This window comes from Rutilus rutilus (assembly GCF_951802725.1).
Source record: "Rutilus rutilus genome assembly, chromosome: 21".
NCBI classification, from domain to species: domain Eukaryota; kingdom Metazoa; phylum Chordata; class Actinopteri; order Cypriniformes; family Leuciscidae; genus Rutilus; species Rutilus rutilus.
In genome coordinates, this window is record NC_140226.1 from 26360929 (window position 1) to 26386175 (window position 25247).

Below are 25247 nucleotides of genomic sequence, written 5' to 3' on the forward strand. Positions count from 1 at the left end.
GGCCAAACTGAGCTATCGGGGGAGAAGAGCCTTGGTGAGAGAGGTGAAGAAGAACCCAAAAATCACTGTGGCTGAGCTCCAGAGATGCAGTCGGGAGATGGGAGAAAGTTGTAGTAAGTCAACCATCACTGCAGCCATCCACCAGTCTGGGCTTTATGGCAGAGTGGCCCGACGGAAGCCTCTCCTCAGTGCAAGACACATGAAAGCACACCTGAAGGACTCCAAGATGGTGATAAATAAGATTCTCTGGTCTGATGAGACCAAGATAGAACTTTTTGGCCTTAATTCTAAGCGGTATGTGTGGAGAAAACCAGGCACTGCTCATCACCTGTCCAATACAGTCTCAACAGTGAAGCATGGTGGTGGCAGCATCATGCTGTGGGGGTGTTTTTCAGCTGCAGGGACAGGACGACTGGTTGCAATCGAGGGAAAGATGAATGCGGCCAAGTACAGGGATATCCTGGACGAAAACCTTCTCCAGAGTGCTCTGGACCTCAGACTGGGCCGAAGGTTCACCTTCCAACAAGACAATGACCCTAGCACACAGCTAAAATAACGAAGGAGTGGCTTCACAACAACTCCGTGACTGTTCTTGAATGGCCCAGCCAGAGCCCTGACTTAAACCCAATTGAGCATCTCTGGAGAGACCTGAAAATGGCTGTCCACCAACGTTTACCATCCAACCTGACAGAACTGGAGAGGATCTGCAAGGAGGAATGGCAGAGAATACCCAAATCCAGGTGTGAAAAACTTGTTGCATCTTTCCCAAAAAGACTCATGGCTGTATTAGATCAAAAGGGTGCTTCTACTAAATACTGAGCAAAGGGTCTGAATACTTCGGACCATGTGATATTTCAGTTTTTCTTTTTTAATAAATGTGCAAAAATGTCAACAATTCTGTGTTTTTCTGTCAATATGGGGTGCTGTGTGTACAATAATGAGGAAAAAAAAAAGAACTTAAATGATTTTAGCAAATGGCTGCAATATAACAAAGAGTGAAAAATTGAAGGGGGTCTGAATACTTTCCGTACCCACTGTAGTTGCTACTAGCTAGGGTGTTGCTAAACTAACAAAATAACTGACTACCCAAATTTGGCAGACAAAAGTTTGTTTATAATTAGTCACTATAAAAATGTCATCAATATTGAGTTATTGCACTTACACTTTAGACATATTGTCAGTTATTTGTTCTTTTTTGCTATATCCAAATCTTTAATATTCACAAAACAGTAAGTGAAGCAAATACCAACTGTCACTGTAGGTCACATGACAATGTGCATAGTGCCAGCATAGTGAATTTAGTACGTCTGGACTGCATTTACACAACATGCATACTATAGAGAATGTAATTTTTTTTTAATTGGTTGCAAAGTTTCTTATAAAATGTAATAACTGATCAGTATGTGATTTTTGGATGCAACTAGTCACTTTTTTGTTCCTTAGTGAATCAGCTGAAAGAATGATCCAATTACTCACTCATAAAGACACTAGCTGCCTCCGAAATCCCATACTAAGCATATTATGTCTGAGTAGGTATTACATTTGATAAAGAACTTACTTCGTGACAGTTAAAAAAGTATATAGTATGAACGAAATCCGGGCTTACTACATTCACCATGTTGTCATTGTCATGTGACTTCACTTCACTGCCATTCACAACTCCTCTCCCATGGCCTCATGGGATAGTAAAGTGTCCATCATATGCACACTTCAAAATCTTGCCAGAAGTAGTAGGTCATCAGGATAATTTTTGCCTACTGTTTTATAAATGCTATGTATTTGCACATACTGTAGCCTACTACTTTTCTCACATACTGTTTTTCTCCTACTAAATAGTAGGGAAGTAGGCAATAGGGGCTTTTGCACTGGGTAGTTCTAGGAACTTAGGAACTTAGGAACTTGGGAACTTGGAACTAGCCACCAGGATGGTTCCCCGGGAACTAATGGTTCCCCTAAGAACGTTTTGCATTCGCACTGCCAGTAGGAACTTTGAAGTGACATAGGCTGCGCTTGTTGTTGTGACTTTTATTTTGACGGCGCGGTAGACTTTTATTTTGATGGCACTGAGAACACCAGAGCCTGAGCACACCGCTCTCGCATTCTCAGTGTTCATTAGTGTACGGTCGGTCTAACAGTCCTGTCTAATACGTTATTATATAGAACTGTTATACATAGAAAAGGAGACAGTGATGAAAACTTATTAGCGTATATTAACGTCACTGGTTGTTCCTATTGTGCTGGGTTATGGTCCACAATGTCGTAAAGATGCCCCGATCTTTACGAGTTTGGGGGCGTGTCAGTGAGAAACATGACGGAACACCACAAACAAAGGTATTTAGCAGTGATATTGTCAGGCTTTTCTATTTACAGCGAAGTAAGCTAATTGCCTGCACAGAATATGATGGCATTATAATATAACAATGTCATATGTAACGATAAAGTTTGTAGTAGCTTCATAAATTAATTAAAAACATAAACAAACAAGGTACACCTAATGCACATTTCTTTTTCTTTTTCTTTCTTTATTTTCATTTAAGAACCTTGCTGTGTATTTTTGTGTAATTAATTAAGAGAAAGTGCACTGCCATCTTACTCAGACGAAAGTGACTTGAACGCTCCTGCCGTCGTAAACACGACTTCCCACCTCATCAGTACGAACTTCCCAGGAGGACTTGAACAACCCTACTCTGAAGTAGGAGCTAAATTAGTTGCTAGTTCCTGCAGTGCAAACACGCCAAAATCCGGTTACTTCCGCCAGTAGTTCTAGGAACTATGAAAAGGTTCCTCTGGTGCCAAAGCCCCTATATTTGGGTGCAGGGATTTAGTTTCTGAATCAATCAGGGTTTTTGAATGAATCAGTTGAGTGATTCAAATGACTCTTTCATAAAGATAGCCTACATATCGCAAAGTACTTGTGTAAACAACCTGCAGATAACTCACTGAAAATCTCTTGACAGTCTGTCTGGAACATAAAAACACAGACAAGTGGAGTAATACACTGAAAATTCCCAGTGCTTTTGAACTAAATATTAGCACTCTTGGAAAGCTTAATAAAATGTAAGTAGTGGAACTAACTATTATTATATTGTGCTAATCATATTTTTAGCATCAAAAAGCTTTTAGATAAACTCTAGGAGTAGATTGTGACTTATGATGGGGGATTTTTCTAAGCCTTTAAACCAGGTGCAATTTACACAGGTGTTTAAATGACTCAAGCATTACTCGCATGAACCAACTCACTTCCACTCACAGGCTCAGTCGTGTCTGTGGTTACAGGGCTGACTTTCTGAAACCACATGATAAGCTCAGTGAGTACCAGAAACCGCCAGAAAAGTCAATCATATGCAGCAATATTTGTGTAATGCTGTTTTGGAAATTGAACACCCAAGTCATTGCCCTAACTTGTATATCTTTGTGTGACTGATTTTGAAGGTGACCCTGAAAATGGCTAATGTAGCAGTCATTCTGTTCCCCCAAAAGATCATTCAGACAGCCACAGCACGGAAAGCTGCCTGCTAGGTTTGAGTTACCGTAAGGAAGGACACAGCTTGGATCCAAAGTTTTGTCATTGCAGAAAAGCGGAAGATGTGCAGAGCTCATATGTCGCTTTAAAAACAAAAGCCAGATCCAAATGCACAGTCGGCCACTGTGGCAGAAAACAAGATGGGATGTTTAAAGTCCAAACACAGCCTGTGTTGAGACTGTACACACACCGCCGGGCCTGGAGATTTATTGTCATAACATTAGCGGCGGCATCAGCTGTATGTGAAGAGCCCTACTGTGAATGTCAAACCGTGTGGTGATCACAAGCTCTGCTGTAATATTTAGATCCCCACATGCCTTTTTTGTGAAAGACTTGAACCGGTTAAAGTATTCACTGGGTGTGTTGAAAGCCCAGAAAACATTCTTTAGTGAAAAAATATTTGTAGAATGCAATGGGGCTGGCTTATCAATGTGAAATTGGTAAATGAAGTCAGGAAAGTCTGCAGGCCTGTAATGAGATGTGATGAGTCACTGATGCAGCTGGTGGTTTGAAGGAACAGGTCTTTACAGCTCATAATCAGACACTCTCCCACTGCTCTCCTTCCTCTCCGTTGTCACGGTGGGCTGGAGAAGGACAGAGGTGACTTGCCATAACTCGTAACTTAGGATAGCCTAATTAATATCTTATATTTTCTAATAATGATATTTCGATTTTTAAACAGGCACTCAAATCCAGACCGATTTAGAATGGTCTTAGCCTGTTGTTCCTAAAGATTGTACACTACCAAGTAGTTGATCGGAAGGAAACTTCTCCATTAACTTAATGTCTGTAGACAACATGGCATATAGGCGAAGGAAAAACGCTTTTACAGTAATCCAATGATATTCCTTCTGGTAACTGAGGGTTATTTGCTAGAATAATGTGTTTGCTAAATATGTGTTTGTACTTCAGGTTTGAAATCCCTTTGAGGGAAAGTAAAAAGTAAAAACCCATTTTGTCTGTTCTACACTAAGGGATAGTTCACCCAACAATGAAAATTAGCCCATAATTTACTCACCCTCAAGTCATCCCAGGTGTATATGACATTCTTCTTTCAGACGAATACAATCGGAGTTATATTAAAAAATGTCCTGGCTCTTCCAAGTATTTGTCTTAGTGACATGCTAACATCACATATTTCGGAATCAATTGTAAATGTTTGCACTTTTCCCGCTAATTGTGTGATGCAAGTGACCGTCAAAGCCTAAATTTAGTCAGTTTTGTACTTGTGCGTTAGGTTATGCGTACAGTTTACATGATGTACATTCCATCATCAGCATAGTATATGCGCAGCCCAATTTTTCTAATCGCGCAAACTCTGTACACTCAGCTTGCACATGTGGCAATTTTTTTGGGGCTAATTAGCTGGTCAACAAGGTAGCAACATATTGGCCCAAAGAAACTGAAGAAATGGAACAACAACGTTCTGCTAGTGATCACAACAACAATAGATGCCTGCTTTGAAGAGCAATTGTGTGAGGGGCAGATACTGGACGAAGATGAAACATTCTGGTGTGCAGGTGCCAAGCACTTTTGTTCGCACATGGTTGCATGCTTTCAAATGCATACTTTAAAAGACTATACATTCTCTAAGCTTTCACGACTAAACTGAAGTATATTTTGGGCTTAAGACATTGCTGTCTAGTGTCTATGTTGAACATCTCAGATAATTTTAGTGTCGGGATGTTGGTTTAGAAGACATCTGACTATTTTTATGGTATACAGTGAGGCAATTCGTTTTTGGAAAACAGCTTTTTTTTTAAATGTTCAGTTCCTGACTACTACATTAGATATCAAGCTAATAGGAATCTGGACTCCCTGCGTTTGAACTTGAGTTAGCAGTTTTTGCTAATGCTTATACTGCACATTTGTGGTCTCGCTTGTATTTAAGTGTTTATTTATTGAAGCAGGTGTAGCCATTCATCAAACTGAATAGGCAATAGACATAAAGCATAAACAGATGTCCTATCCCTGCTTTCCCAGTCAGGTATAAGAAACTGTGGTTTCAATATTGAATGGAATCTCCACAGCATATGACCTTCAGATATCCATTATCCTTATTAGCCTGTATCTAATTACCATGCCTGTTATTGTGACCTGGGCAGTGCTCCAAGTCTACTCAAGCACATGAGCGCTAAGATCTGCTAGAGTGCATCTCCAGGTCTTCCTTTTGTTTTTGTGATGTGATGTCGCCACATGGCCCCAGTTCTGGACGAGCTTTAGGGTGATAGCGTACCACCGCCTCACTTCCTGTCCCATTGTGTCCTTCCTATCGAGATACAATAGGTCACCTAAAGAGAAAGCTCTCAAGCTAACTATCGCAGACTGCACTAAAACAAATCAGTTATGAATAAATTATTCATAAGAAGGCATTGACTATGTAATACTACTATGTGGCTATTCTTGGCAACAGTCTCTGTTTGAGGAAATTGCGCTGGATAGCTTTAACTAGTTGTGGTGGGAAGACGTTCACCCACGAGGGAGTCTCGAAAAAAGCTCCAGGTGTTGATTACAAACACTTTGGCACGCTGACTAGCATCCCGACATTTTACGTCATGTCTGTACTTGTAAATTACACATTTTCCCTGCAGACAAACTATGGGGAGTTTGTAACATCACTGCATGAGTGAATTACATGCTTGCTTGTTTTTATCTTTCATGCTTTGCCCCTGGAGAGGATGACAACTGGGAGAATTAAGAGGAAGTTCTGGGTTTTTGTATTTGTTTAAGTTTCCATCAGGCTCTATCAGGGTCTTTTTGTCTTGCCGTTCAATAACAATGAACAGAGTGTGGAAAAGACTCCTTAAAACAATAAATAGACTATATTGTGTGTCGGTGGTTGGGCAAAGTAGATGTGAATAGGTGGACTGTAACTGATAATGCTGGAATACAGGATGCCACAATCTGGAGGAAAGAAAGCAACAGTAGGAAAGAACAATATGGGGTGAAGAAAAGCACGATACTGCGACTTCAAAGAATATTAGGCTTATGTGTGTGTGTGTGTAGACCTTAATAAACTTGTTCTTTTTCATTATTCCATTATTCCAAGTCTACGTAGAATTTAGTGGCTGTTTTTAATTTAATGAAATTAGCCACAGTTTAAAACGCTTACGGATTTATTTAAGTTTTGATGTAGACAATATTGACTTTCTGTTTGTAGCTCATGTGGAGAACGAGGAGCAGTACACTCAAGCTCTGGAGAAGTTCGGAGAGAATTGTGTGTACAGAGATGATCCTGACCTGGGATCAGCATTCCTGAAGTTCTCAGTCTTCACCAAGGAACTCACGGCCCTATTCAAGAACCTGGTGAGGACACTTATTTTGCGTTTGTGATTATTATTTTTTTTTATGTAGAGCAAATGGGTTTCAAACATATTACCTGACCATGGTCATTATACCTGTATGACCTCTGGGCCCAAAAGCTGATCTTGAGTCATTGGTCTACTGGGTGGATCAACTTTCATGAAGGTGTTTTAGCAATTACTGGTATTTTTACCTCAAATAAGCTGAGCTTAACATTTCAGTCATTCTGTAATTCATGATTTGGAATATTTTCTTGTTATATTTTGCAAACCTAATGAATAATTTCTCTAACGTTGTGTTTGTATGAATACTACTCAAACCCTCACATTTTTCTCCCGCTGCAATTGACTGTTTTGTTTCCTTGTGTCTTTATCTCTGATTGCCGTAATAAAAAAGACAATTACACAGCTGGGAAGACAGACATTTGTCTAACGCTGTGATTTCGCTCTCTAGTTTCAGAACATGAATAACATCATTACCTTCCCATTGGACAGTCTGCTGAAGGGAGATCTGAAAGGGGTTAAAGGGGTAAGTTCATTACTTTAGATCTATAAATGCTTTTTCTCTGCTTTTTGGCAGTTTATCAGCAGCATATTGATCAGTGCTTGTCTCAAGGTGTTTTAGGCACATGCTAGTCAGCCAATACACAGTGGATGGATAATATTCCTTGGCATGCAGATATTGAGTTTCATGCGTAATCACTTTACTTTTTGCAAGAATGTACACCATAATTCCCTTAGTTTACTTTTTGTGCATTTAATTGATGTTACGTGTTGTCAGAAATTGACAACTCCGTCATTGGAAATCTGTGTCGTTGTTCTTTTTTGGACATTTTATTAGCAATGCAACTTTTAAACATAATGTTCTCCAACGCTGTTGGTTGAATATGTTTGGCAGAAAGTCTAATACCAGTCTTAGACCCCTGTATGTCTGTTTATGCTCACATGAACACGCTTGAGCGAAAGACAGCTGGTAGCAGCTCTATACTGAACCGATTCTCAGAATGTTCTTTTAGGCAACTTCAGTTTATTAATGTCCACTGTGATCTCCTGACCTTCTCTGCACCACGTGACTCTGTCTTGTTAGCTCTAGGGGGGAATCTGATGTGATTTACTCCTAATGAGGCGCTTCACTCAGCTCCCTGTCTCGTTTCCCTGGAGACCTCTCTCTCTCTCTCTCTCTCTCTCTCTCTCTCTCTCTCTCTCTCTCTCTCTCTCTGTGTGATGGGGTTGAAAAGACATTCTGCTTGGGTGATGTGATTCCTTAAGTGTACGTGCAGTTTGTAGTATGTGTAATGTGTAGTTAAAATGAAAGGACAGGTAATGGTTAACTGAATCAGTGAGACCCCTATAGACTTTAATTGGGTCTTAATAGTGACTTATTGTAATGTGTTACACAGTGACCTAAGCGTTTCTCTCCATCTGAGGTAGCATTCACAAAATCACTGCCTCTCAGCACTATTTCTCATACTGAAGGCCTGTTCACGCCAAGACGAAATGTTTTGATTTTAAAATTTGCTGTGATAAACATTTTAATTTGAATGTGTCTGTGCAAACTGATACCGAATATACGTATGCCGTCAATGCAACAGATATATTTTACGAAGAGATGTTTTTATCAGTTTTCCATCGCACTGTGAAAAACTGGTCAACTAATAACATTCACGCTGTTGTTCACATGTCCTGAGCTGTTGCTGTTACATAAAAGTGCGACTTGGTGGAACTCACGAAAAGAGTATTTTGTTAAATGACAATGAATAGTGGAGGGAGAATCTGCCGCTCTTTCGTCACTGTACTCTTGTACTGTATCTGATATTGTTTGATAAACACCATAGCGAATACATAAATCTGAATGCTGTTCGAAAACACGTAAATACCGTTTGACTTCCTTTCTGTGACAAACGGGTGTCAGAAAAGCATAGTTGTGAAGCTCTTTGTGTTCCAGGGTAACCTGGGTATTTTTGCTTTTCTTATAAGCGCCACCTACTGTCAGAGACAAAATTAGCATTTTCATTCAGCCCTTTTGCAGTTTTTTCGTATTGGTTTGAGCAGACAAATCGCATTAGAAAACCATACTGTATTTTCTCGCAGGCCTTTTAAGGTTTAAGAGTTTGTTAATAGAAATGTTGTATTAAAAATATATAAAATTGTATTATTTTTTACAATTTGGATTATATTTTTTAATATAAGAAACTATAAAGTCACAATAACAAGAAATAGTCAAAAATAAATGTGAGATATAAAGTCGCAGTTACCTTTCTATTTTTCTACTCTGGCGAACTGACTGGATTAAAATGATTGGTTAAAATAAGTAAGTAGTTCGGCCTCAACCCATGCAGAAGCATCAGATTCTCATATAAATCCACCTCAGACAGATGAAGATGTAATTCCTGCTTTGTGTCAGTTTCTTGTTGAGGTGATTGGGAAAATACCGGCGGCTGCCTCGATTAACCTGCAGGTATGGAATGCTAATGGTGTCAGGAGGGTTTGCATCAGCATTGTGCTTGATTCTGAGCACAGTAGGGGACTGCCGCTAATGGGTGGAGATTACAGGCCTTGTCTTGGGCCATCATTCCAGTCATTAACCTGAACTTGTGCCTCATTAACCCGTCAACAAATGGATCTTTGAAATGAAGTGTCTTTGGTGTCATTACAAGGTCATCCGTTTTGTTACCTGTCTTTGGATCCACAGTCTATTCAATATTTATAAATCAAAATGAATGCTGTACAAAGTGTTCACTGGATACACTGGATGTTAATGAATTCAACCTTGATGTAAATGTTACGGTTTGTAATATGTCAGAAAGCTTGACCCCACCGTTCCCTTGTTCATGACCTTGAGTTGCATGTTTTCAGAATTGCAATCCTCATAAAACAGATGCACAGATAAGCTGACATCATGCCAAAACCCCTCAACTTGATGATGCTGCTGTCTTTTCCGCATCTATTGTCTTATAGTGTGTGTTTGTGAATGACACATCCTCCGTTCAGTCAGTCCACTGACTTTGCTGGAGTAGACGGTTTTGTGGGCCTCAGAGGGAGTGATGTCAGCGTTGAAGCCCGCTGAGCTGTGAATCCCACCCACTCAAGCTTTTTTAGACCCCTCTGGCTGATAGATGATGTGGTCTCAAAGTCCAGGTGATGGCATTGTGACTCAGCTTGTTAGAGACATGTTCCCTGGTGCTGTGTGGTGAGGAATGATGATTTATAGTTCAAAACGGTGTTTAATGTCACTGGCATTCAGAAATGTGCATCTCTCTTTCTCTCTCTTGCTCTCTGTCCCTTTTCTATGTTCATGAGTGAATTGGCTAAATTGCTAAAAGGTCATTCTCTGAATCCTGAAGCAGCCCTTTTGGTGATTGAGATCTTTCCTGTAATGAGCCATGAAGGTCTAATTCAAACCTCAAGAATGGTCTTAAAAACAGCAGCAGACTAGACCTGCATCTAACCACCATTTTAGTATTCGATTAATCGAATTTAGTTATTTTATTAGTCAGTTATTTCACATCTTACACCATGCTCCTCCTTCAAACAATGTGTCTAATATAGTAGTCTATATAATATGTAATGTAATTGGGTGCAAAAGTTGAAATATAATCGTCTTCCAAAACAATGGCAGGGTCACAAATGGGATGCTGGTGGAGGAAAACATTTTCTGTCTTGCTTCTCCAAAATACCCCAAAGTGTCTCAAGAATTTTAGGTCATGTGAAACATTCAACTTCACTTTCATGTTCATCAAACCATTCTGTCACAAGTCTTGCTGTGTGAATTGGTGCATTATCATGCTGATACACGGCACCACCTTTAGTGTACGATGTTTGAACCATTAGGTGCACATGGTCCTTCAGAATGGTTCTGTAGTCCCTGGCAGTGACGCATCCATCAAGCACAGTAGGGGATGCCATGATATTGTAGCCCGGCAAATGAGCGAAATGCACACCGATTTGTCCTCTGTTGAACTCTCCCATTATGTTGTGTGGATTGCAATATTTTATGTACATCTGTGCTATTGTTCATCTCTTACTGATGGAATGTGAAATCGGTGAAGCATATATAGGCATGAAACCTCCAACACTATATTCGCCAGAGTTTCAGTTTCATTGTTCAACCCCCTGTATAGATATATAATTTATGTAATTTGAATAAAAAAATTGCCACGTCACACCTCTGTTTGAATGGGCACGACACTTCCTGTCTCTTCTAATTCATATTACAATGATTCAAGTTTGGATGAACTTGAACTCATTTTTCTTGTCAAACTCCTCTTACTGAGACATTTTGTTGGCACAGATGAGACTGTTTTCTGCTAAACTCAAGCTGCGTGTAACATCTGTTATGGAAGCGCATTAGCGGAGTGCATAGGACTCTTAGGAAGTTCCTCTGCAAACACAGCCTTCTGTTATTAGTGTAAACTCTCGGTAGAGCTGCTGCAGAAAGCTCTGTTTGTCCAAGCAGAGAATTTCCCTAAAGCTTTCAGATGATGTCATTACAAAAAGCAGCAACTGGCATTATATCAGGTACTTTCTTTATGAGCATGACATCATGCGTGATGATGCACACTGAGTTTGGCAAATGAGTGGTGATTTTATGCCACTATTCTGCTAATCTAAGCCTCAGACGGCATTGCCATTTTTGTGCAAAACACAAGCTCCAATCTGATTGGCCGGCTGATGCATCCAGTCTAAACAATCTTGATAATGTGCATTAATGTTCCTCAATGCATTCAACACAGCCAGTGAGCTAACATTGAATTGTATGGCAATGCTGAAGGCATATCATGATGTTCAGAGGAAAAAACATTAAAATATAAAATTCTACAACCTGGACCAGACATTATGCTGATAGTAAAACGTCTAGCTCTGTGGCCTGTTTTTCTTTAGTTATTTGGGTTACACTGCGGAAGTCAAAATAAAAGTTGAGTCATAAGTTTGTCTAATGAAAATCCTCTCTCCCTCTCTCTCTCTCTCTCTCTCTCTCTCTTGCAGGATCTCAAGAAGCCCTTTGACAAAGCCTGGAAAGACTATGAGACTAAAGTGTAAGACATTTTCAAATAATCTAAAACCATTGATTAATTTCTGTCATGCGTGTTTGCTTATGTTTATATCTTAGTCTGAAAATTAATCAAACTGAAAGGAAGCATCAGTTTCCCGAGTGTCAAAATGAGGGATCAGTGCCGCCCAGCACTCTGGATAATGAGCTGTCATTGTGACCACCTCACTTCCTGTACTCCTATCCTATGCTATCACACTGATTGTTCTGCATGCCACAATGTATGACATTTATAGAGCACTTCTTATATATTTCCCAAGCTGCAAGGGACATTCTTTACTGAAAGGGTAATATATTTTCTTATAACACATCATTTGATTAATTGATTTACCTTTAAAGGCAGGTGCTTTTTATGGTCCTGTCTTTATAAATATCATTGCTGTTTTCCATCATCGGCAGTTTGGCTCAGTCAAATACATGTTTCACTTGCCCATCACTGGATATAATCTCCGGTGTCTGATTGTGACCGATACCTTCATGTTTCCAGACAGAAAGAAACAAAACCAGCCTCTAATGTGACACTGGCCCTAACTCCATTAAACTGGTTTTCATCGTCACCACCACTACAGTTTGAGTTCTCTTCAATCTCTGTGTCTGTGCAAAGCTTTCGGCTTTCTCGCAAATTGCAGTTTGCGTGGCAAGCTTCATTAGTGCAAATGTCCTGCTGATGAGTATGCTAGAGATCTCGCTGTGTTTGTGTAATAGTCAGAGAATATGAAAAAAATTTAATAATGTGGTGCCTCGAGAGAGCAGGTGAACAGCAGGAAACATCAAATCACGATTCATATTTACTTCGTTTGCGTGTGTTTCTTTCTCCCAAAGATGAAAGCAACACTCCACCATTTTATGTTAATTTATTTTTAACTGGTTTGATATTGAACATGATTTGTTTTCAGTAAAATGGTGGACTGTTCTTTACAGTCACCCGTGGAAGTGATGTGCTGGCATGAGGGAGTCTGTTCAGACTCATTTCTTCCATCTGTCAGATGTACAGATGCAATACCTCATTGTAAGTAATCATTGTCGGGGAAGCTACTTTGAAGAACGTTAGCTTAAAAAATATTAAATAGGCTTTCATATTTAAAAATGTTTTTGTTACCTGGCTTTTGCAATGAAATTAGCCACAAAAAATGTTTGACTACAAAAAAAAAAAAAAAAAGAAGAAGAAGAAGAAAAGAAACCCTTGCAATGGACTTGTGGAAACATTGAGTAGTGCAAATTAGTCAGCGAGTTTCTGAAACGGTTCACTGAATTAAAATTTTCTTTGGAACCATTAAGTAAGTGTTAGAACAGGTTCACAAAAGTGAATCAGACTTGACATTGCTGTTTGAAAGACACAGTTTTTACGTAATACCTCAAGCAAAAAAAGATTCACAGGTTTCTGGAAAATTCTCATTATTTACTCACCCTCATGTTCTAACAAAGCTGTATGACTTTCTTTCTTCTGTGAAACACGCAAGATATTTTGAAGAACATTGAGAACCAAACAACATTGAACCCCATTGATTTTCATTGCACGAAACAAAAACCAAACAAAACTGATTTATTTTTTAAATAACATATTTTTTGTTCTGCAGAGGATAGAAGTGCATAGCGTTTTGGAATGACATGAGGGTGAGTCATTTTTTTTCGTTTGGCTGAACAATCCCTTCAACCACTAAGGGGCCATTTACACGACACCATTTTCAACTTAATACAGAAAACGTATGCGTTTTGGCTGTTCATTTACATGACAACAGCGTTTTGAGAATAATCCCATTATCGTCTCAAAAAAACTCAAATTTGTGAAAACGGTGACATCATGTGCATGCATTTCCAATGTTTCTTTACAAAGTGACATCTCCAACTACTGGCCTGGCATGCATAATACAGCGTTTTTAGTCGTTTTCGCGGATCCGTGTGGACGGGGATCATTTTTACAATGTTAACGTCTGTACACAAAAAAACACCAAGGAAAAACGTTTCCATGTTTAGTACATCAGTCGTGTAAACATCCTAAAACGTATTTTTATTTTTGGGTAAAAAAAAAAAAGTTAATAGTCTGGCTTCTCCTCATCACTAAAATACAGAAATCAAAAATGTTGTCAGAGGCAGCTTCTCGTGCTAACACATCACTTCATTCAGCGCTTGATGCATTTTATCGCAATCCTTTTTTGCCTTTACCTTTTCTAGTTTCACTGACTAGAAATGTTTTGTACTGGAAATGGCTTCTAGTGTCCAGCCATCTCCTGATCACATCTCCATGCTAGGCTTCAAACTCTGAAAGCAGAGGTTCCAGAAATGGCCAGCCTGCTTCATGATCGGCCGCTGGAGCTGAGAGCGTATAAAGGCCTAAAGCAAACGCATGAGGCTCTCTCTGGAATCCTTCCCAACAGAGGAAATGCTGCATCCGTAACGTGGGGTACAATATGCCGCTGGAGCATATGGAAAAGAATGCCCTGCTGCATGAGTGTTTCCTGTGCGTGTGTTTGTGTTTGTGTGTCCGAATTTTTAAGTTCGTCTGTGTGTTTCGCGCAGTTCTAAAATAGAGAAGGAGAAAAAAGAGCACGCCCGACAGCACGGAATGATCCGGACTGAGATCAGTGGAGCGGAGATAGCAGAGGAGATGGAAAAGGAGCGGCGTTTCTTTCAGCTTCAGATGTGTGAGGTCAGAAGAGACTAATTTCATTGGAGAATCCTATTATGGTGCTGTAATAGTCACTTCCTGTGCAGTGTGTGCTTCAGTCTCCTCCATTGGTTTGTTACAGTACCTCCTCAAAGTCAACGAAATCAAGATCAAGAAAGGTGTCGACCTGCTCCAGAATCTCATCAAATACTTTCATGCACAGTGCAAGTAAGTCTGGCCACATGCCAACGTTTGTATTAAACAATGGCCACCATAAGGGCCGGTTCACACAGAACACTGCGCTACTTTTCTATTGTTTTTCTATGTGAACACGTGCAAGATGGACATATTTAACCCTTGCATTTGCGTCTCGCATCTTTTGCGTGTCACAGTCTAAAAATGCGGCCACAAATTAAATGGTTAATCTTTTTAAAAAAAGATTGCAGGAGACTCCCGGGAAGTGGGGTATCTGGCGTTGCAAGAGCTTGCTTTTTTTTTACTGTTCCACTGACCTTCAAAAATGCATTCTGTGTGTATTGGCCCTAAAACAGCATTTTTGGGCATAAAAAGGTGCAAAACGTAAAAAAAAAAAAGGTCGTTAGGCAGCTCACTAGTTTATTATATTTTAAGGGGTGTTTAAAGCAATTAAAGGGATAGTTCAATCAGAAATTAAACTCATTTACCATTTATTCATCCATATGTGGTTCCAAACCTCTATGACTTTCTTTGTTCTGTGGAACACAAACAAAAATATTCTGAGGAATGTTCTAAAGAGTGGTTGTTGTTTTTTTTGTCCATACATTGTCAAACTCAATTGAGTCCAGTGGACTCAACTGAGTCCTCAATTTTAACCGAAATGGAGCCTGTGTTTAATTATTTAGAAAATAACTGGCATTTTGTCTTATGTCATAGCTTCTTTCAGGATGGTCTCAAAGCAGTGGACAACCTCAAACCCTCAATAGAAAAACTTGCCACAGACTTGCACTCGGTGAGAGATTCACAGCTGAAGCATTGCCATACCGGGCCCTAAAGTGGCTCACACCACTGATCTCAAGATCAGTTCTCATTTTAAACTTCTGTTTCCACTTCTGATTATGTCTTCAGATCAAACAGGTACAAGATGAAGAACGCAGGCAGCTAACCCAGTTACGGGACGTGCTAAAGACATCTCTGCAAGTGGAGCAGAAGGAGGTTAGTCCTTTCTCCAATCAAATCTCTCACAATTCACCGCCATAGAAAAACCACAACACGATTCACAGTGCACTGTGATGCGTTTGATGTGTATCGATTAAAATGTTTAACTTCTGCTCAGCTCTTCTCTCAGTAAACATTGCATTGAACTGGTGATCAACCTCTACCGCATCATCTTACTGCCGATTTTCTCACCCTTAAGCCATACCTGTCAACATTTGGGTACCAAAATACGGGAGACCTTGGGGGGTTTCAGTTCAACCACGTGCGATTTCATGTCATCTATACATTACACACCCCATCGCCAAATCATAGAAAAATTCAGTTAAGACAGTTGTATTCATCTTAACAATACACAACAAATCAATATACAGAAAAACAGATTTCTACAATAAGGTATAGGCCACAAATCTGTGAGTAGGCTACAGTTTGCAAAACTGAACAGGTGAAAACGGGAGTGTTGACTGGTATGCCTTAAAGGTGCTCTAAGTGATGTTGGGTGACGTCACTTCTTGTTGACGTTCAAGGTATTGTCAAACAAAACGGAGGCTAGCTAGACCCTCCCTCCTCCTCATCCGTGCACTAAACCCCAAACCCCAAACCCCACCCCCAAATCATTCTTGTCGTTTATTGGCTGGAACAGTTTGTTATGTTTCGTGGTGCAGGTGAGCCCAGTTTGTTTTTCTTGCCGTTTGTGGAGCCTGTGGTGTCTACAGAGACAGTGTTTTTTTACAGTGTGTTCAGGGGACAGGCAGCTAGCGGATGGTGAGGAGATGTTTGCTGTATGTGACAAAAAAAATGTTTGACCTAAAAAACGCGTGACATCGCGCCTTGTAGAGCACCTTTAAGCTTTAATCAGTCTCGAGACATTTAAGTGTTTTCTTGAGCAAGTAGCTTTGGCATATATGATTACAGACATTAAGAGATTACACACATATAATCTCAATGCAAATAATCAGAAGTTAACAATCCTCTTAACTCCACGTGAACAACTAAGAGTTTTATTTGTCCCGCCATCTTATTATTGCACTACTAGGTTACACCTGACAGCCCTGTTTATTATAACTATGTTTATTGAGTGCACAATATATCTGGGATCATAGTGTTTTCAACCTATATATTTTATTTATTGACTGTGTTTATTACTATAGGTGTGTACAATTATCTGTGATCATGTGGTTTCTGACAATGTATTTTATTTTATTATTTCATTTCATTTTATTTTATTATTTTTTTTATTTTTATATTATTTTTGACAGCCTTGTTTACTAAAGGATTACACAATATATTTGTGATCATGTGTTTTTTTTTTTATTCTAATAATATTTTTTTTATTAATTTTAATAAAACTGCCTAATTTTTTCAGTAGGCAACATAGTCTTATTTGGATGACATTGACAGTTTTTTTTCCCATTTCAAGCAGCATATCCCCCCCCCCCCCCCTGAATTTAAGTGTTTGTGTTTTTTTTTTTTTTTTTGGGATTGATTGATTATCAACCATAACATACAAATAACTGGCTATTGGTATTACCCAAAGTTTGGAGTTGGATGCATTCAATGTATTCGTATGTAGGAGTGTTGTTTTCAGTTTGGTGTGCAAAATGTATGAATAACCTGTCTAAAGAATGCTCTCTTCTTTTCTTTAATGCTACCGACCTTTGGCAACGAAGTCTAGGAGAGTAAGTGCCTACTTGGTATACATGAACATATTTGCGCATTTGCCTTTTGTTTACAAAATGTAGAAGAAAAAACATTCAATGCAGATTAAACCAAGCTTTTTACAGCACACACCGTCAGAATACAGCGCATTTTCTTTCGCTCAACTCAAAACATTAGTACTAAAATGGAAGCGTTCTCATTACTGGCTCAGAGCCTTGTGTTCCAAAACAGTGCGTTTCCAAATGAGCTCAGCTCCCTGGAGAGGCTTGAAGCCCACTGCTCCCATTTCCTCACTGGAGTGACAACATGCCAGTGGTTCACTGCTGCTGTGTGTACAGAGAATACACTTACATATCTGCATCTCCTCACAGGACTCACAGGTTAGACAGAGCGCCACCTACAGTCTACACCAGCCTCAGGGCAACAAAGAACACGGGACGGAGCGCAGCGGGAACCTTTACAAGAAGAGCGATGGGTAATCATATTTTGGCATCACATAACAGAGTGTGCATTAAAATGCTATATTAGTGAGTTAATGCACACTCATTACAGCGACTAAAGTCCATGATCCTGCATAATTGATCATGTATTTAGAGCAGTGGAGGTGTTTAAATCTTGGTTGTATGCTGATGTGACTTTTACTGTTTCCTGCCTCCTTCCTCAGGTTGCGGAAAGTGTGGCAGAAGAGAAAGTGCACAGTGAAGAACGGTTATTTGACCATCTCGCACGGGACGGTACGTAACCGCATCTGACCTTCTTCATATCTGATTGGTTTCCGTGCTCATATGCTTGTACATTCACTAACTAACATCTGGGTAGTTGAAATTATCTTTGATAAATCAGGGCAGTTTCCTCATTAGTGCAGTGCTAACTCAGTAGGCTTTTAGCCACTTGGTGAACATCATTAGTCATTCTAGTGTATTTTCTAGAGCCATTTCCTTTGGCCTCAGTGCTGTTCAGATTTGAAGACCAAGACAACTGGCGAGAGGATTACAGGAAGTGTAGTTTAAAAGAGGAATTCAACAGTTTTTGTTCTACACCTTTTACTGGAGCTTTTAAATCTGTGGTCTTATTGCGAAACATCAGCATGTTCTTGCTGTGGCTGATCATTTAAAGGGTTAGTTCACCCAAAAATGAAAATTCTGCCATCAATCATTCACTCTCATGTCGTTCCAAACCTGTAAGACTTTCGGGGTTTGGAACGACATTTAAACATTCATCAACTCACACATCAGTTGTGGGAAATGGATGCTCAAGAATGTTCGTTTGACGTGCAAGAACCAATGAGGTTCATTCTCGTGTTACGCAACAAGTTTGAGCTTCAGTAAGAACCAATGAGGTTCATTCTCGTGTTCATTTGTATTCTGAAGATGAACGAGTCTTACGGGTTTGGAACGACATAAGGGTGAGTGATTGATGACAGAATAAAACATTTTGGGTAAACTATCACTTTAAATTAGGGCAGCAATTAACTGCTGAGTTATGACAATTTTGTATATGTACGAAAAAAGCCAAATACACGTACATTTCTGAAGGGATTTATAAAGGTGAATGTGAAATATTGGAAAAATAGAAATAGAAAAAATAAACAAAATATTGCACAACGAAAATTAATCCTGTTTAAGGACCATTAGGTTTTTTTTGTGTGCGAGTTGGAATGTTCTTTTCGAGTAATTATTCTTGTTAGATTCTCATTACTTTAAGAGTGTAGTTTTTCCTGTATTTAAGTAAAAAATATACTGTAGTGCAATGTAAAAATAAAAATGTAATCAGTATAAATTAAATCCAGTACAACAAATCCAACCATTATGTATAAATATTTCACAGTTAATAATAAATCATAATTTGTTGCATTATAGTAATGAGACTTTTTTTAGTATCACACCATGTCTACACCGACACTACAGTTGTCGCTTCATACTGCAACAGCTTGAGACTCTCTACACTGGACGCGACAAAACGCAAAAATCGAAAAAAACTGACCTGTACATTTTCCATTTTCTTGATAGTTTTTATGGGATTCATCCTTGAGTTAAACACTAAAGCATGGTATTAGGATAGTGTAATGTGTTGAATGTTATCTGTAACTGAAATGTTATCTCTCTCTCTCTCTCTCTCTCTCTCTCTCTCTCTCTCTCTCTCTCTCTCTCTCTCTCTCTCTCTCTCTCTCTCTCTCTCTCTCTCTCTCTCTCTCTCTCTCTCTCTCTCTCTCTCTCTCTCTCTCTCTCTCTCTCCTCTTCTCTCTGGTTTCTCTGTCTCAGGCTAACAGACCTCCTGCCAAACTCAATCTTCTCACCTGTCAGGTGAAGCACAACCCAGAGGAGAAGAAAAGTTTCGACCTCATCTCCCGTACGGTTACACCCGTCACAGTTACTTCACACACATGTTTATAAATCCGATTTGGGAGATCTGTAAAACGTAGTTAAAGCCTGGCTGCTAAAGACCGGGCTGAGAATGTTGAACTGTGTTGTTGTTGTTATCTATGAGGAAATATTGGCTGAGGAAACAGTGACCCTGGCTGAGGGACTTTCTCCCATGTTCCTGTGCTTCCTTTAACATCTCATCTAACCACAGGAAACTAATGTCAGAGAGAAAAACAAGTTCAGTTTTATGTGTCGCTCCATGAGTGGGAGAGTTTGAGCTTATCTTGCCTGCCCCATCCTCTTATGTTTTTTTTCCAGTTTTCCTCATTCCAAATAGATTCTCACAGTGGCACTCTTGTGAGGGAAATGCAAGCGTTTCTTCCTCAGTAGAATTGAATTGAAATGAATACGTTTATTGTCATTGTATAGTTATACAACGAAATGTAGTCTCTCATTGGAAAAGTGCACACACACACCCATACCAAAAATATAAACTAGTGTAAACAAATGGTACAGAATGTAAATGTAAACAGTGCAAAAAAAAAGGTTCTTCAGATATATTTCTCTTAAATAACCCTATTAAATGAAATCTGTAGATTTTTTTTAATTTTATAAACTATTAAAAAACGTTTTTGTTAATTGAATTCAAGCTGAACAAAATATAAGATAAATTATAAATATTAGATAAAAAACTTAAACAAATAACTGAAATAAAATTTTAAGTTTAAGCAATACAATGACAAACTAGAATCTGAAATAAAAATAAATCGAAGCTAAATAAAAAATATTAAAAAACAAACTAAACTTTAAAATGACTAATACATAAACTAAAATTCAGAATATTGATAAACACTACTAATAAATAATAAATGAATACTATAATGGTGTATAAACAATACTAACATTTATGGAAATTTCATAGGACATAAAGTATGAATGTTATACAAGCCAGTTAAGTTGGATCAAACTTGCCAGGACAACGTACAATGTTTATTACAACCTAATGACAGTGCTGTCTATTTGTAGTGTTTCATGTAAGATATCACAACTGTTTGCGACAAAAAAATATATAATAACATTTGGACCTTTTTGGTACAAATTAGTGTGAAAAGTGATTGTTGCTCAGAGTTGTACTCAAAATATAGGGCAGATCTTTTAGTCACTTTGTTCTATTTGTCCTTTGATCTAACACAGTCTTTCTCTTTTTCTTTCACTCTTAGATGACAGAACGTATCATTTCCAGGCAGAGGATGAGCCAGAGTGTCAAATGTTAGTGTGTTTGTGTGTGCTGTGCGTCCTTGTCATGTCCTGAAACCTGTCATATGACATTCTCTAGAGTAACTCAAAGTAACTACAAAATACTGCAGCTTTTGCGTTAACCATGCGCGTCTCTTCTCAGATGGATCTCAGTTCTGCAGAACAGCAAGGAGGAGGCGCTCAACAACGCCTTTAAGGGAGACCAGCATGTTGGCGAGAACAACATTGTGCAGGAGCTGACCAAGGCCATCCTGGGTGAGGTCAAGCGGATGGCGGGGAACGACGTCTGCTGTGACTGTGGAGCTCCCGGTGAGTAACCTGGACATCGACAGGAAGGAGGAAGTGGAGAAAGAGGGAGGGGGGCTGTTTTGAATTGTCTCACAGGAAGAACAAAGCGGAAGTTGGTAGTAAAGGAACTCTGATAAAATGATTGAATTTGCATACGCTGCTCTGTTTGGACCTGTCAGGAAAGAAAAAGCCCTGCGTAACAAAACAACCTGTCAAAAGAAAAGAAACTGCCACAATAAGGCTGATTATTATTATTATTATTATTATTATTGTTTAATAATGAACAATTTAATTAATTTATTACATATAATAATGTATTTCAATAATGCTAGTAATAACATTTATTTATTATATAATTTAATTGATTTATTAAATATAATGTCATTTTAAAATGATGATGATAATAATAGCAGCATTTATTTAATATTTATTAAATATTACATTAATTAAATAATAATAATGAATACAACAATAAAATAATTATATAATTTAATAAATGTTTTAAATATAATCTAATACAATAATGATAACAATACTTATAACGTATTCATTATTATTATTTTTTAATAATAATAATAATAAATGCAGCAAAAAATTATACAAATAGACTAATTAAATTAAATATGGTAATATGATAGAATTAAAAATTCTAATTAATATAATAGTATTTGTTTAAAACTAATAATAAATACTACAAAAAATAATAAAAATGTATGTAATTAAATTGAATATGGTAATATGGTAGAATTTAAAATTCGAATTAATATAATAATAATAATTATTATTATATAATGTAATTTTATTTGTTTATTTCCCAAAAGTACCTCATTATATAACATTTATTTGATCAATTTATAAAATATAATAATGTAATATAACAATGATATCAACAACATTTGTTTATTATTCTAATTAATACAATAATGTTCATTTTTTATTATTATTATTATTATCATTATTATTATTATCATCATCATCATCATCATCATCATCATCATCATTATTATGCTTTTTTTTTTTTTTTTTTTTTAACACCTCTGGATATTTTGGGATCAAGAAATGTTGCAAGCTACAGTAGATTCAGATTTTAGAGTATGTGTGCTAACTGTACATAAAGCTCTATTTGACATTCATTGTGGGAAATGAGGATTAGCTGTTTCATCTTTTAAATTCCATTTCGACGTTACACATTATTGATTGACAGCTTCTATTAAAGTATTTTTTCCTCTCTCGTTCTCCCTCAGGTCCCACGTGGCTCTCCACCAACCTGGGCATCCTGACTTGTATCGAATGTTCAGGGATCCACCGGGAGTTGGGTGTGCACTACTCCAGAATCCAGTCTCTAACTCTGGATGTTCTCAGCACCTCCGAGCTCTTGGTTAGTGCTTGATCTTTGATTGCACAGATTCCCCAGCACTGCTGCTGTTAGCCTAATATTGGGTTTATTTATTTAGTTTATGCTGGATTCTTTAAATTCAGCCTTCATGCTTGGAATTTTTATAGGGTTTGCTTAAATCACTTGGGCTCTTTGGGAGTTATTCCACATGCATGATTTCAGCCCAAAGCTTTTTTGGCAAGCAATTTAGGATCATTAAAGCAATTACACAAGACTGCAGAACTATTAGCCACAGTGAAAAAGCCTCGGGTGTCTGATTGAGTGCCAAGAGACATTGTTTGGCTGATTGGGATATTATGAATTAACAAAACAGATCAAATGAACCCTGAGTAAATGCTTTTGTTGGTACTTTAGAGTTGCTAAATGCAATTAGTTTTGTTTTGATTTTATGCGTGTGTTTGCGTGCATCTGTGTGTTGTGGTGTTTAGCTGGCCAAGAACGTGGGGAATGCTGGATTTAATGAGATCATGGAAGCTTGTCTGACGGCAGAAGACGTGATCAAACCAAACCCAGCCAGTGACATGTAAGCCAAAGTTTCTCTTTGGGAATTTGTGATCACTGATGTTGTATTTTTGTGCAAATTCATTCTTGTTTAATTTCCTTTTAATGCCTCAGGCAGGCGAGGAAAGACTTCATCATGGCCAAGTACACAGAGAAGCGCTTTGCTCGTAAGAAGTGCCCTGACGCGCTGTCGAAACTGCACACGCTCTGTGATGCCGTGAAGGCCCGGGATATTTTCTCTCTCATTCAGGTGTACGCTGAGGGGGTCGACCTAATGGAGCCGATTCCTCTGGCCAATGGCCATGTGAGTCTGTTACTATCTTTCCTCGGATTTGATAAGAGTTATTCAGTTATTTCCTTTAAAACATTTACCATGGTGATCATAGTTTGTGTTAAAATACCAAAATAAAAATTATATAAAATAATAATTAAATGCACATTTTTTGGTGAAAAAATAAAATTTTATATATGGATGGATGGATGGATATATGTGTGTGTGTATATGTGTATATACAGGTGTGGTCAAAAGTTTACATCACCTTGAAGAACCTGCAAAATGTTAATTATTTTAACAAACTAAGAGGGATCATACAAAATAAACATCTTTTATGTAAAAAACCTTATTCATGACAGCACTGAATAAAAATGAATAACATGTATGATCCCTCTTATTTTGTTAGAATAATTAATATTTTGCAGATTCTGCAAGGTGTATGTAAACTTATGACCACGACTGTATGTATGTGTATAGATAATGTGGATTTAATTTATACTTTGAAATAAAATTACTTCATTAATAAAAAATTAATAAAAATAAATAATAAAAAATGTACTTGTGTTTTGAATTTAAATGTGGTCCCTTACTCATTTATTATTAAATGACAGTAGTTTTTTTTCTTCTTTTTTTGGATTTATCTAATACATTGGCATTTAATATATATATTGCACTATTTGAATCTGATCTCTTACTCATTTAATATTAATGTGATATTTTGGAGGACATTTTTTGTAAACATGACAAACAAGTATTCAGTAATATTTAGCATTTAACTGCAGAACATTTGTGTGCTTTTGAGTATAATAAATATTTAAGTTTCACATGAATCGTCATCATTATTCATTTACCATTTCAGTCGTATCCAACTCTTGGTGATTCTCTCGCCATATGCGAGATGTCCATGAATTTTCTTGCCGATGATTTTTCCGGGGTAGGTCGCCAGGTCTTTCCCCAACCCTGCCCATTATGTGACTTGGGACTCTCACACACAGACGCATTCACACCTACTACGGACAATTTAGCTTCTCCAGTTCTAAATACGGCTTGTTTTTGGATTGGGGGAAACCGGAGAACCCGGAGGAAAAGGGAGAACATGCAAAACTCCTTCACATGAATACGTGACATTAAATAAAACCGAACAGACCACATTTTCACGAAAGATTACAAAAGTGTTCTGTAGAGAAGTACCCATGGTTAATTCACATATACGCGATATGCCCAAAATATCATAGTCTATTCGATCATGAGTGGCTCTTATGCACAAACCCAAGCTACTGTATAAATGTCATGTTGTTTGTTTGTTTGGTGTGATAGGAACAAGGTGAGACAGCCCTTCATCTGGCCGTGAGACTGGTGGACAGAACCTCCCTTCACATCATAGACTTCCTCACCCAGAACAGGCAAGACTCAGACAGCCGAGCAGAGGCTGGAAAACACCTTTCCCGAGTTTATTTCCCTTCTTTGCTGACCAAGTGCTGACTGATGCTATCCAGCTAAATCTGAATGAGCGGCTTTTTTGTCATTGATTCGACCAATGCTGGTTTTGAATGTTAAAGAGGCAATTATAGCTGTGCCTGGAATGGAAAATTGAGATTTAATGTTTTCTAAACAGGCAAAAATTGTGTGTTTCTCCCCTCAGTTTAAACTTGGATAAGCAAACGGCTAAAGGAAGTACAGCGCTGCATTACTGCTGCCTGACGGACAACAGCGAGTGTCTCAAACTTCTGCTGAGAGGAAAAGCCTCTATAGACATCGGTATGCAGCAAATCAAATCTCCTGTAGTCCCTGTTGAAACGGGAAGTTTGGGTGTGACATATTGTCGGGATCCCTTTCAT

The 25247-nt window shown here is 38.2% G+C and overlaps 1 protein-coding gene across 6 annotated transcripts in view; it reads left to right on the plus strand.

The window, feature by feature from the left end:
• Positions 1–25247, plus strand: part of asap2a (ArfGAP with SH3 domain, ankyrin repeat and PH domain 2a) — a 58311-nt gene that overhangs the window by 25234 nt on the left and 7830 nt on the right. For 2 of the 6 annotated variants that reach the window (XM_084392963.1, XM_084392965.1), the window contains exons 3-21: positions 6684–6829; positions 7280–7354; positions 11812–11861; positions 12136–12162; positions 12363–12443; positions 14393–14522; positions 14623–14708; positions 15393–15468; positions 15585–15671; positions 17702–17805; positions 17995–18064; positions 19592–19679; positions 20914–20962; positions 21093–21259; positions 22483–22616; positions 23063–23157; positions 23250–23439; positions 24727–24812; positions 25052–25167. In XM_084392963.1, coding sequence (XP_084249089.1) covers positions 6684–6829; positions 7280–7354; positions 11812–11861; positions 12136–12162; positions 12363–12443; positions 14393–14522; positions 14623–14708; positions 15393–15468; positions 15585–15671; positions 17702–17805; positions 17995–18064; positions 19592–19679; positions 20914–20962; positions 21093–21259; positions 22483–22616; positions 23063–23157; positions 23250–23439; positions 24727–24812; positions 25052–25167 — 1857 coding nt within the window. The remainder of the gene's footprint in view (positions 1–6683; positions 6830–7279; positions 7355–11811; positions 11862–12135; positions 12163–12362; positions 12444–14392; positions 14523–14622; positions 14709–15392; positions 15469–15584; positions 15672–17701; positions 17806–17994; positions 18065–19591; positions 19680–20913; positions 20963–21092; positions 21260–22482; positions 22617–23062; positions 23158–23249; positions 23440–24726; positions 24813–25051; positions 25168–25247) is intronic. The other 4 variants (XM_084392967.1, XM_084392968.1, XM_084392966.1 and 1 more) reach the window with 3 other exon arrangements.